This window comes from Podarcis erhardii (assembly GCF_964252035.2).
Source record: "Podarcis erhardii genome assembly, chromosome: 13".
In the NCBI taxonomy this organism is placed as follows: domain Eukaryota; kingdom Metazoa; phylum Chordata; class Lepidosauria; order Squamata; family Lacertidae; genus Podarcis; species Podarcis erhardii.
Genome location: NC_138502.1, coordinates 26,161,038 through 26,175,180, shown reverse-complemented (window position 1 = coordinate 26,175,180; position 14,143 = coordinate 26,161,038). Strand labels below are relative to the sequence as shown.

At 39.5% G+C, this 14,143-nt stretch overlaps 1 protein-coding gene across 21 annotated transcripts in view; it reads right to left on the bottom strand.

Annotated features, from left to right (window-relative positions):
- MAPT (microtubule associated protein tau) overlaps positions 1-14,143 on the bottom strand; it is an 89,554-nt gene that overhangs the window by 7,081 nt on the left and 68,330 nt on the right. For 18 of the 21 annotated variants that reach the window (XM_081837023.1, XM_081837022.1, XM_081837008.1 and 15 more), the window contains 5 exons: positions 12,911-13,037; positions 11,675-11,728; positions 10,838-11,103; positions 7,056-7,148; positions 80-161 (listed from right to left, as the gene is read on the bottom strand). In XM_081837023.1, coding sequence (XP_081693149.1) covers positions 80-161; positions 7,056-7,148; positions 10,838-11,103; positions 11,675-11,728; positions 12,911-13,037 — 622 coding nt within the window. The other 3 variants (XM_081837020.1, XM_081837019.1, XM_081837007.1) reach the window with 2 other exon arrangements.

Below are 14,143 nucleotides of genomic sequence, written 5' to 3'. Positions count from 1 at the left end.
AGCTATTGGGTCCCACCCCCTTTAGAAGTCGAGTAAGAAACTATTGTTTTTTAAAAAAAACACATATAGTCACCATCACCTGGTTTATGATGAATGTTGTCCAAGGAACCACATTTAGACGTTATGTGGCTGAGATCCACTGGCTTGTAAACAATTTGTACCTGTGAGGACAAAATTAAAGAAGTGCACAGAGTGTTTGGGGCTGGAGTTTATTTCAACTTGAAAAAGAATGTCTCCCCAAGATATGCAGAAAAAGTGAGACAGACGACACACTGGAACCCAACTGGAGAAGAAATGCAGTTTGAAAAGCTGTCTAAAAGATTAATTATTCAAGCACAGGCAGAAGGAGAGTTTTCCACCAGAAACTGTGAAGTCAAAGCACGCGTTGTAGCAAAATCTCCCGCCAAAGGCATGCATACTTTTTCTTTGACTGATTTTATGAAATTCAAAGAAAAGTAACAAGGATCATCATATAACAGGAAAAGTAGATTGGATGACATATTTTTGTAACCTGAGTGTCCAAAAGCTTTAGAAAAAATATACCTCTCTCTTCCCTTGTTTCTAACATAGTTGTTATTTTAAGCATACGTATATTCCACAGTCTCAACTTTAGGAATTCATTTTCATTTTAAGTTAGATGAGATTCCAATTGCTGTAATTATTCATAATAAATGTGTTCTATATATTTATATTTAACCTTTCTGTTCGAATATTTTAAGACTTTAAGAATATAATCAGTTGTTCAAAAGGTAATGAAAAAGACGTTTATTTTATGCTTGCAAGCATTTTTATCTAAAAAGATTTAAAATGTCCGGCAAGATCACCACATGTGGCTATAGTCAACATTATCCTTATTGCATTTCCACAGCATGCACAAACTCTTTATCACACCTCCAGAGGAAGGAGGCGGGAAAGCAATGGGAACGGAAGATGCTTAAGTGAGACAGGGAGAAAGGGGTGAGCAGACAGAGGTATAATCAAATAAGATATGCTACAGAGAAAATATAAAAAACCAGAAACAGAATTAAATACCTTTTTCTGATGTAAAACTTAAGGTTTATGTCCACAAAAACTGAAACAACAGAAATAGTCAATGTGCTTTGAGAGGGTTGATTTTTTTTCTAAAAGGATGTTTTCAAAATGTTGCAACAGAACAAAGGTATCTGAAACAACATGGAGACTGAAACCATACTGTGGAAAAGATTCATTTTTTCCAGAAATATTTTCTTAAAGCATGCATTCACAGCAAGAGTGAAACTTCTGATGAAATTTCATCAAATTCGCTTATGTCTACCCAGCCCTCAAAAATATGCACTGAATTTTCAGAGCTTCATTTGGATATGATGAATACCATCACAGAATTTGGATGTGTAATATTCCTTGCTTTGAATGTTCTATTAAAAAATAATTACAATCACAGCACAATTGTGACACATTGAACCATTTCGCTTAAATAGTGATCTATGCAGTACAGGGAGATGAATACTAAGGTATTTAAACAAAGCATTTCTGAACCTTTGAATGGCATACACAAGCTAGCAAGTGTACAACATGCACAAAAGGTACAGATAAAATTGAATTAGTGGTTATTGGGTTACAAGCATTAATGACATTGTGGGAAGGAATACAATCTGACTAGAGGCAAATGGTATTCAGGGTTTCTTGTGGGCTGTAGGTGGGGCAGTATCTTCCTAGTTTATCCTTGTGCAGTTTGCTGAAAATCAGACTCGATGTCAAAGTGCCTGTCATCCTCTCAGCCACCAGGCAAATGAATGTTCAGCATTTAGAACTGCAACCTGCAATGGCTGAACAGGTTGCAGGGTAAGCCTCTCAGACAACAAGCATTGTTTTATCTGATGGTGGTACCTCTTCCAGGCCCCTGAACTTGAACTTACAGCTGTTCACTAGGCATTTTCATCCTGCTTCCAGTCATCCAAACCAGTATTTTAGAGGTCTCAATTCTCAGTGGCCCTTTCCATGTTATGCTTGGAAAGGCTACTCGGAACCGTTATAATCGTTTCTGGATTCTCACCTACATCCAGAATATCCTGGAACTGAGAAGCCATCTTGTTCAAAAAAAACCACTGGAGTTCAAATGGGAAATCTCCAGTAAACTGGGGATTAAAGGTAAGGTTTCCAGAGGTGCTTTCTTCCTCCCAGCCAACACCTCTTTTTAAGTTTTCTGGGACCACACCTACCTGCAGGAGGCTTTTACCACTCCCATCATGCAATTCAAAAGTTCCCCTCTATAACCTCTTGTTAGTGAAGAAGGCCAAAGATGAAGCATACAAGGGCTTGGCCTCAGTTCTCCAATTCTATGTATCTTATTAATGGCTTTTTTTCTTTTTTAACAAAACTCAAAACAACTTACAACAATATATGACACATACATTAAAACCAACATAAAACAAAGAGGAGATTAAAAAAAATAATCATGTCCACATCCAAAGGCTGTACAAATGGGAAAGTATTCAAAACAAGCAGATACCAAAATTCCTCTGTTGACTCTGCCTTAACTGTAGGATCTAAGTCAGAATGGGTAAAAACATTTCTGCCCACAAAGGGTCCAGAATATTGGTCACAGCCAGCTACCAAGTTGCCTCCTATCTGTAGAAGAATCAAGATTTAACAGCCCTTTGACTGCGATAAAGTGCCGGAACAGTTGGCAAAATAATGATGGAATAGTGTGGCCACAGAGTAGACTGTACTAGGCACACTAATAGTCTATAGTACAGTATCTAATCTGTTGATCAGATTAAGTCTACTATTACTACCACTTTACTAGTCACCCCATTGGTTCACTCCTTCCAACTTCACAATTGAAGAGGCTAGCTCAGCTCCCCAAATTGAGGAAGGGCACTTTGGGTGAATCCAGCCCCTAGCCCCATGAGGCCTTCAGCAGGATTGCCCAGTTTGGGTGAAATGAAACTCTTCCCAAAAGCCATCAAAAAATCATTTAGGATCCATCAGTTTCCTGGAGCAGGCTGTCCTGAAAGGTCTTCCAACCATCCTGAGATCTGGGATCCCACCAATCTTTTTAAAGATGAGTCTAAACTATCCTGAACATCTCAAAGATTCCTCTGTAAACATCTTTCTCTTATCGTATTTTTTAATCTGTTTGCATTTGGTGAAAGCTGTGACAGAAGGAGAGACATTTTGATATGCATTGTTGAGCACAGGATGAAAAGCACCCAGTGGGAAATCAGGAATTTGTGTTGTGTAGCTTAGTGCTAGAATGAACACATATATAAGGTACAGGGTGGGGAAATAGATAGGAAAAAGTATCAGGAGAGACCACACAAACAGGCACCTGTTTTCTCTGCCTTTGTTCTATAGTAGACCCTTCTTGCATATACATCTCAGGAGGCTCTTCAACTCAACCTTGTCACAAAGCGTGCATCCTGTCTTCCTAGTTCAGCACATCTTAAGCATAGATCAGTAAAAATCTGCTTATATTTGGTATAGAAGTCAGCTCAACTCTGTATTTTGCTAGGCAAACTGTCTTCATCTGAGAGCACATTTCCATCTTGCCTGCCAAGGTCAATAGGTTAGACTTAATGTGTACTAGATAGAAATGCAGTAATTGTTTTGCACAGAATCCACGCCCAGTATCATAGCACAGGGAAGTAATGATACCTATAAACCTATTAATCACTGTGAATCAGATCTAAAACTTTTCAAGATCCAAGTGTCTTTGTAATGTCTGAATTGCTCCAAATAAATCACATGGACTTCTCACATAAATCCCAAAGAAGCATTTTCAATAAAAGGGGAGCAGCCTAGGCTTTTCCTGGGGTGATCCAATTTGTCCATGTTTTGTAAACAAATAAGTCTTTGCTCTCTGGCTCTAAAAATAGAACAAGAACGCCATTCCATTGCCTTTGACACCAACCCCCAGGATGGTGTATTGCAGTACTATTTTGGTGTTTACTATCTCATATGTCAGGTGTCTTTTTTTTCAGATTGACACTGAAGAAAACTTTCCCCTACTTAAGAACACTTTTTGGTTTTGCTTTGGGATATTGCAAATTTAGCCAAAGCTCACATAAACCTCCATCACTAGGTGAGTTTATATACATTCATTTTAAATTACAATGAGGTTTACAAAAATTAAGATAAGTAAAATAATAAATACACTTTATTGTGCAGGGTGTGGTAGCCTCGGACTATAGCTCTCATCAGCTTCACACAGCACAGCAAATGCCCACAGAGCACTGAACAGATGGCTTAGAATAAAAGCACTAAGCACTAGTTCCTGTGCTTGAACACTAGGGGGTTATTCAACTAAGCTTTACTCAGAGTAGATCCACTGAAATTAATGAACACGACTAAGCTAGAATTGACCATACAAATAGCAGTGCTGTTGCAATGTTCTTTCCTCTTCCAAATGCTAGTTACTGAAATATCTTCCTCCAAATTTGAAAAAGGCAAAAAGGATTTTTTAATCTGCAATGAAAATACATCATGGCTTCCTCTAAGCATGATTTATAAAAGAAATGGCAGAAAAAAATTGGGAATGCCAACATTAAAAGCATAATATACCGGTACTCTTGCAGGTTCCTTATGTAATGTGGAAATCCAGTCTCCAAGTACAAGTGCCCATGCAACATCTGCCTTCATCTAAGCCCTCTGTGCACTCCTTTTCTTACCCAGCTACTCTTTGCAATATTCACAAACCGTACAAACAATTCTGATGTGCAAACTTATTTGGAGATGGCCAACTTTGCTAAAAAGCCTTCCTAACTTATAGGGCACCTACAGATAGGTACATTAAGCAGTACAACAGCAAGCTGGCCTAAGTGCAACGCATAATGTGTTCCTTACTACTCTTGAATGGAGCTATAGCCCTTGAAAGCTTTTCAGGTTTTCTTTTTAAAATATAAATTTGTTTATAAAAGCTAGCTCAAGATGAAATGTATCCACTGCAGACTAGTGCATAAAATAAACCCTGCTGTTCTGATATGTCCCACAATTATCTTGGCTGACAAAACAACATGGAAACATCAACATAAGGAATGTGGTAGGATACAGTCATACCAACACCAAGTCAAAAGAGTCAAATTGTTTAAACAAGGCAAACTAATACACCAAACTAATTTGAGCACGTTATGTACACTTGTGAAAGTATGTGGAACTTGTTCTGAACACAGGCTGTAAGCCTTGTACATATTCCTTATTGTTTTGAAAAACATACCGGGTGACATTAATTGAGAGGATGCTCATCTGATTTGCAGATGACACAAAACTGTGATGGGTAGCTAATGCTACAGAAGACAATTGGGATTCAAGATGACCTTAACAGATTGGAGAACTGGGCCCAGACTAACAAAATGAATTTCAATAGGGACAAATGTAAGGCTCTACACAGGCAGGAAGAAACAGCTGCACAGATATAAAATGGGAGACACTTGGCTTCATAGTACGTATGAAAAGGATTTAGAGATCTTAGCCTGGAAAAAAGGAGACTGGGAGGAGAGATGCTAGCCATTTTCAAATATCTAAAGGGCTGTCACATGGAAGACGGAGCAAGCTTCTTTTCTCCTGCTTCGGAGGGTAGGACCTGAACCAATATCTTCAAGTCACAAGAAAGGAGTTTCTAACTAGACACCAGGGAGAACTTTATTATGGTTAGGGATGTTCAACCGTGGAACAGACTCCCTGGGAAGGTGGTGGACCTTCCTTGGAAGTTTTAAAGCAGAGGCTGGATGGTCATCTGTCATGGATGCTTTAGCTGAAATTCTTGCATTGCCGGGGGTTGGACTAGATGACTCTCAGGGTCTCAACTCTATGATTGCATGACATATTCTTTGATTTGTCTGTGTCAAGCACATGACTGTATTACATGTGCCTAAATGTTTGACCTGGAAGCTCAAATTCCAGCACCTTCAAAACTCAGCCTTTAGAAAGGCATTTTTCTTCTTGTTTGCAGAGGAATGCTTAGAAACCAGAGTTGGGCTGGGCTGGTGTGCCAGTGATCAGCAGACAGAGCTTGTGTGTCATGTGCTTACTCTCAATTTTCCCTCCTTCTAATAGCAAACTTAGAAATGGAGCCAGAAGAAGAGGGCCACTGAGAGACAACAAAGAGGTACCAGTCTGCTTAAGAGAATCCTGAAGTTCATAGAAGTACAAAAGAAAACCATTTTTCTAACCAAGAGGGATAGCACCCCACCCAATTGGAACAGTAAGCACCAAGTATGTTAGGTTCACCAGAACCTATTGAACATTGCATATCAGTTGTAAAAACAAAAAATCACAAAGTGCAGGGGAAGAGTGAATTGGCTTGCTTGAGCCCCTAACAGCTTATACTGTTTTGGAGGAAAGCATCATGGCTGGAAATCTGGACAAGAGAATTCCTATTAGGTAATAATAACCTGCAACATTTTGTTGCAAGACCCTCCTGTATCCTATATATACCATTCTCCCCTACCCCCTCAATTCTACTATATACAGAACACTAAACACTTTCCTTTTCTGCCTTTCCCTCTGCTCCCAAAATCCTCACTAAAAATAATAAAATTTCCCTGAAAACTCATATCATGGAAGCAAAATAAATTCTGCAAAGTAAGCCTAAGGGACATGATTCATTATTTTATCTAATTTGCATATTTTATTTTGAGGAAACAAGGAACATGTGCTTCCTTGATGAAGAATTTGGATTTTTTTTAATGCTGATTATATGTGTCCATGAACACACCACATTTTTAATCAGCTTTCCATTTGCAATACACTCTGCATCTTCATTTTCCATATACCATCTGAGTCAGAAAGGATAATTTCTGGGGTAATTTGAACACTATGTATTGAGAAGGCAGCCACTTAAATAATATTGCCTCCAATTCAATACCCAATTAGCTCAGTGCACATCCCCATACAGCTAACTCTGCTGGAGCTTTAATCAAGCCATATTTTCACTGGTAACAGGTTAATTCACTACACATCATCAATAGCTATCTGACTGTGCAGACAGCATTGGTGTTTCAGGGTTAATGCAAAAGTCATGCCACTTATAATAAGTTAGATTATTATAGTGCATTGAATGGTGTGAAGGTACTCACACTGCCTCCTCCTGGGGTATGTTTGATATTATCCTTTGATCCACACCTGGATTGGACATGGCTAAAGTTCAGCTTCTTATTAACCACCTGCACCTTTGATAGCCAGAAAAAGAATATGAGTGACAACCGCTGCCATCCACAATTATCCTTTCGAGTAGAGATATCTTTTGCATTTTGTACCAGTCATCTAAGACAAAGAAAGAAGCAAGGGATTTTCCCTTGGGATAAATGCCAGTTCCTTGCTTTGAAGATGAAGCTTCAAATTTCAGCTTACGCAGTGGCAAACGTCCTACAGTCAGGCCTGAAATTAGTGCAGTGATTAAAAGAACAAACAAAAACAAAACAAAATCATGACATAGGCTGCCCCATTTCTAACACAGAGATATTTGTCCCACCACAGGACTGCAACAAAATGTGTATATGAACAATATAAAGTAAAACAAAAGCAACTATATTTGCTTATTGGTTGGAGAGCCAGGGCTAATTACTGTTAAGGGTGGTATATAATAAATGCAGTTAATGGCTCTCTGATCTGCTATGTTCATTGGGGTGGTAAATGCTGGTAGGATAATCATATTCACCTCCTAGTTGTTGCTAGCACCACAGAATAACCATTATATTTGGAAGCACGTCAAACTTTCACCAGACTTTAAAAAGGGTTGTCAATCTGAAAGCACCTGAACTCAACTGTTGATCTCTCTCTCTCTCTCTCTCTCTCTCTCTCTGAAAGCCTCATTCAGAACTGCAACAGAGTTTCCACACATCAGGGAATTTAGTACTTTCTGTGTGTTTATCTCCCATTATGTCCTGTCTACACAAGTGGGCATGGCATAGACATGTAGCTGGAGAAGCAAATATTTAACACAACAAGCCATTCTAAATCAATTCTAATACCATTTTTAAAAACTGTGCTTCAGTGCTTTTAAAATTTCAACAGTATTACATAATTATTGTAAAAAAATAATGCTTAAAACTAGAACAAAAATATTTTAAAGTGAGCATGGGGGCAGTGACCAATAGTGATAAAATGGCACTAAATACAAATATTCAAATAACATGCATGTTTTTAAAAACATTTTTTTTAAGTTGCATTAAAACCCATTTTAAGTTGAAGCACTATTATGCTAATTTTTTAAAAAAAATAAAGGAGAAACAGTGCTAATTTAAAAAGAGATCCCCACCCATCAATGACTCCTATCAAAAAGGTAATAATGAAGTGTACCAAAGTACAGATGCAGACAGACAGGCCTGCCTGCCTAATACAACATTGCAAACATCAAAACCATACCTTAAAAAAATATGACAAGAATAATGCTAAGGTGATTTACACTTGCTGGATTTTCCATAGTCTGAGGAAAGACGGTGGAAACACAAGAGTTACAAGATTTGATGACATTATGTTGCTCCTCTGTAAAAAGTAAGTGAAAAAAGCACACTCTAAAAACCTGATGCTGAGCACCCAGTCAAGTAATCTGGGTAATTTGTGGGTGGTGTTTACATTTGCAATAATGGTTACCACTCTATCTACTTACTGTATTTCTTATTCACCCTTCACCATAAAGCCCCAGGGCAGGTTAAAACAACATTAAGATAAAGCCAAATAAAACCACCAACCCCTAACAGTCATACATTAATTAACAATTTCAAGGCAGGTCATAAAGACAAGCAAGCTATGACCAGTAAGCTAAGAACGTCCCTTAGCTACAGACTACTCATATTGTTTTGCAGATACAGAATATTTAGGTCTGGCAATTGTTGCATCAGTACAGGGAATGGGACAAACCATAGATCCCTAAATTACCCTGGGCTGCAGCAGCCTCATAATAATCCAGCCCTTTAGTTTAGAGCAACCCTTCAAAGAATGACTATATATTGTAGTAGCACTAGAAGAAGCCCACAACTAGATAGAAATTACTTATCAGCAACACAGTACTGCAGCAAACTGAAGACGTGGCTTCAGATTCTGTGCCCTTCTGTGGGCCTAATTCCATGTCACTTTACTTTCTTCCTTCCTTTCTGTAACATCTCTATGCAAGAGAATGGAACTAGTGAGTGTGGCTATTGATAAAGAAGCCTTATAGTTTTGCTGAAAGATATTTGTCCTTTAGAAGAAGGGAGAATAATACAACTATCTTCCCCACATTAGCCCCCAACATGCCTTCATGTAGGAGAAGGGCCACAGATCAGTGACAGATCATCTGCTTTGCATGCACAAGGTCCCCAGTTCAAACTCAGAAATCTCCAGGTATGGGCCTAATGGTGTCAGTTCCTAAGGCAAGGATTGCGGTCTCTTTCTCCCCAGTGCTTGGGGAGAGGAGTGAAGCAGCCAAGATTAGCATTTTGAATTGAGCAGGGAAATTTATTGGTGGCCAATGAAGTCATGTCAGAATTGGTGTAATGAGCTAAGTCCATCTTCCTCCAATCAGCAATCTGGCTGAATCAGCTGCAGCTTCCAAAGGCAACCCCACATATAACACATTGCAGGAACCCTAGAAGTTATCAGAAGTTAGGCTATCCTTGTCCAGATAAGGGCGTAGCTGAGCCACCCGCCAAAGCTGATGGAAGGCCTGCATGGCACCAAGGCCATTGATAATGCCTCTTTCTTACCTAGATGGAGGATAGTGTGTATAAAAACTAGTCTCCTGCACAAAGGTAACATTTAAATGCATTGCTCTGCTCACTTTTGCCTCTGGCCCTGATTATCACTGATATGTGGCCCAGAAAGGAATGTTATCCTCAAGCTAAAAAAGGTTCTTCACCCCTGGGCTGAAGGAAGATTGTCTCTCAGCCCCCTGCACAAGCCTCTTCCAAACACAGCAGGTGTTCTAGCAGTGAAAGTTGTCGACATAGATAAACCTAGCTTAAGAATTTGCCAAGTGACGTGTGTATACCATGTCTATTCTCCTTTCACATGTTGGTTGGGTACAGCACAGCTGTATCTAACCATGCACATAGCACTTTTCCTCACCACTGTGAGTCAGTGATTCTATATGACTTTTAAATACATGTCACCCCAGCTCCAATCTTGGTAAGTGTGTTCCATACATACTCCATTTGCTCTATCTGCTCAGATTCCATGTGCTTTCTAACCCTTACTTAGTTTGTACAAATGCACTTTGAGCACAGGGTGATCTGAAAGATGAAACGTCTTCTTTCTGAACAGAGATATGGTGAGGTTGGAACCAGAAAACAGAACTTTGGCAAGTAATGTAACATGGAATGGAGAAGATTGAGCCCATTCACTACTTTGTAGTACAGTGGTTCTCAAACTACAGAAAAGGCCCTCAGGGAAGTGCAAGATATCTGGGACAGAAGACAGAGTTCTAGAGAGGGAGAAGATAACACAGTAGGCACTGTCATAGGCCTTTTATTCCCAGCAGCAGAAATTTAGTTTTGAAGCAACTGAAATTACAGTGCTGCCCATGGAAGTCTCAAAGTGGCAGCCGGGGCATTTATAGAGTGCCTGGCCACAGGAGCTACTTTCCATCCTGCCTCCTGGCTAGTTTCAGGAGGAAGTTTGAGATGCTGTTTCAGTTTTCTTGTAATGCTACTGCTGGGTTTGTGCCCCAGTCAAAAGATCTTTATACAAAGTTGTGGGCTACACAGAGACATCTGTGTGTAAAGATTCAGGGGACTCACATATTGAAGAGATGGCTGCCGCTGCAAGGGTCAGAATGCAATATAAGTTGAGAAGGGGACCAACAGAAGGTAGGTAACTTCCATCTAACTCCAAACTTGTATTTCATTTGCCCACACATAAAGACAAGGTGCATTGGATTTACCTTTCCACCCCCTGGCTGATGCTTCAAATTTTCAGTGGAACCAATCTTGGACTTTATATTCTTCAGGTCTGGCATGGGGACAGGGGCTGTCTGCAAGCGGCTCTTGACAGAAGAAGGGGATTTTGGCGGGGTGCGAACCACCGCCACCTTCTTGGGCTCCCTGTTTGGTGGAGTTGGCAGGGAGGGTGTGCGGGAGCGACTGCCAGGAGTTCCTGGAGATCCAGGGCTGCTGTAGCCACTCCTATCTCCAGACTTTACCGGTTCACCTGCAATTTGAAATGAAAGTACAATATATTAAGTAATCGTTTAGCTGTTGATTCAAAAGAACCTTCCACACTGTTCAATATGCACGAAGGAAATTAGCAAGCAGGGGGAGGACGTTTTCTGTTAGAGCACCTAGCTTATGGAATCATCTCCCCACTGAAATAAGGCAGGAACAAACTTTGGTGAGTTTTTAGCACCTTCTGAAAATACACTTGTTCATCCAGGTCTTTGCCACTGAAAACTGTTCAGCTACTGCAGTTGTTGCCGTTTTTACTGTTTTTATTGTATTTTAATATGCTGTTTTATTATATCGGCATCTATTGCAGACCACCCTAGAATTTTAATGAAGAGTGATATAAAAATGTTTTAAATAAATAAAAAAAATGCTATGTTGCATTTAGTACTGTTGCAACTTTCTTTCCAATGGAAAGATATTTTAAAATATGAATAAAACAACCTTTTACCTACCCCCTAAAAAGGTAATTTAATTATCAAGGTTTTACAGAATTTATGGTCAATGCCAGCGGACAGGATTTGTTAGAAAGGAAGAGGAAATAGTAAACTTTTTTTTACCTCTCTCAGATTTTGCTGCTGTGTTAGGGGGCCTTCTTTGCTCCTTTTTGGCAGCTGAAAGAACAAAAACAACCGCTCCGTGAAAAACAATGATAATCTTGTATCCTGGTTGCTAGGGGGGAAAGGAAGGGCAGACTACAGAGATTCCAATGACTATTAGAAAATAAAAGGGAAACAGGGAAAGTGCACTAAGGGGACAGGGAGCACAGGAGCAGAAGCTTAAGCCCTATTTTAACCCTACCTCCAAGACTGGGTAAACCACTCATTGGGTGACTATGGGAGAACACATGTATCTGGAAGTGGTAGAAGAGCACCAGACCAAGACCTAGGCTCAAGGCTTTCAGCATCTTGTTGCAATGAGGTGATCCTTAATAATAATATTAAAAATTTATTATTTATATCCCGCCCATCTGGCTGGGTTACCCCAGCCACTGTGGGTGGCTTCCAACAAAATTCTAAAATACAATAGTCTTTCAAACATTATAAGCTTCCCTAAACAGGGCTGCCTTCAGATGTCTTCTAAAAGTCTGGTAGTTGTTTTTCTCTTTGACATCTGGTGAGAGGGTGTTCCACAGGGTGGGTGCCACTACCAAGAAGGCCCTCTGCCTAGTTCCCTGTAACTTGGCTGATTCCCTGTAACTTGGTGATTCTTTAAAAAGAATACAAACTGGTAGCAAGAAACCACCATCTTAGGTCCCTTTGTCATCATGTCAAGCATTGCATTGAGGGTGATACAAGATGGCAGCCACCTGCTATCCAATCATCCAGTGCTGAGTGAGATTTGATTCTTAAGCAGGATTATGGTGGCAGTCAGAGGCAGAAATGGACAGGTTGGCTGGTGCTCCCTGCCCTTTATAAAAGCTCACCTTATGATTTTGAGAAAAGGCTACTTCTCATGCTACTTTTATTAAAATTCCTGCCTTGAGGCCTGTGTCAAATGAACTTTTGCGGTGCTAGGCCACATCAACTTCATGCCACTTTCTTCAGAGCCTTTTGGGTTCTTTTAAAAGGTTTCTCTGCACAGGCACAGTTCTTCCTCACATCTACTGCCAAGAGGAATATACTGAGGAAGGACTTGTACTTTCTCTTGATACACCACAAATAAAAGCAAAAACCCAACACCTTTGTATTTGAATGTGAGGGAGCTCAAGTAAACCACAGTTTGTTTGGAGCAATTTCCAGAAAGCAAAAAAACCAAACTGCTATGCAACACACAAAAAACCCTTCTTCTCTTACCAAGGCTGGGTGGTGTCTTGGGAATGGTGGGAGTTTTGGCAGGGATCCGAGAAGCATTGGCTGGACTCTTCTGATTCTGTCCCATACCAGGACGTGGAGTGGCTATCTTTGTTTTCATATCTGGACCCTGGTGACAGAAATTGAGAAAGGGCAGTATTTATTGACTGCTCATAGACTAAAAAAGCAGAATAAATTGCTGTGGATTAGGGGGATTTCCTCTTTATTTACACATTTTCAACCTAAACCTGAGAAATGAACTCATAATGCCAATACAAGTTTCAAGACTTTACCATGTGCTTATTATATGTAATTTTATGAGGCTTGCCATACAAAATGCTATTCTATTCAATTCTACCATTTTCTCATTTGATTTCAGAACATAAATAATGAACAACTTATGTAAAGTAAAACTAATGGCTTGTCCAAATGCAAAGTTGATGATGCCTTGTCCCTGCTTAGCTTCTAAACATACAGCTTTTAGAATAGATATCCACAGTAATAACAGTATTACATAATCCCTTTTTCACCCACATTAATTGAATGCACTTATTTCATGAGTCCTTTCTGTTGCATATAAAATGTGATATCCACATGAAAACATGTGTGACTGTTGAATAAATCATTCACTGTTACGTCACCACAGCTTGCAGGAGCAGGTGTGATAACATGCAAATACTGTGCCATCTGGAAAACCTGAGCAACAAGCAACATCAAATGTCTTACATATCCATTAACTAAATAAAGCTCAGTAAAACGCTGGCAATGTCCAGGGAAAAAACCATGAACATAAAAAACTAAGAAGAATTCAAGCAGAATAAACAAAGTTGGCTAAAGGGAATTTATATATTTGCACTTTTCATTTCTTCTCTAAATTGCCAAGTTTTATTGTTACCTACTCAGAGATCTGCAGATGTGGGGCGGTCTGTAGACTAAATAAATAACACTCCATCTGAGCACATTAATGTATCAAGTGGCGATTTATTTGACTTCATTTATGTGCAAATTAAACACAATATTAAGTGCATTGTGAGGCTGCTTGCTCAACTATTCGAAAGAAGTATTCTTTAACTTGGCTATAATCAGTGGTCAATCCTAGCACAATCTCTTAAAATGGGAGAAAAAGGCAATACATTGGAGTGGTAGTAGCTAGCCATAACCAAGTAAAGTATATTCATATCTTGGTCATTAAGAAAAAGTCAGGTAAGTACAAATTGCAAAACACAACGACCACTT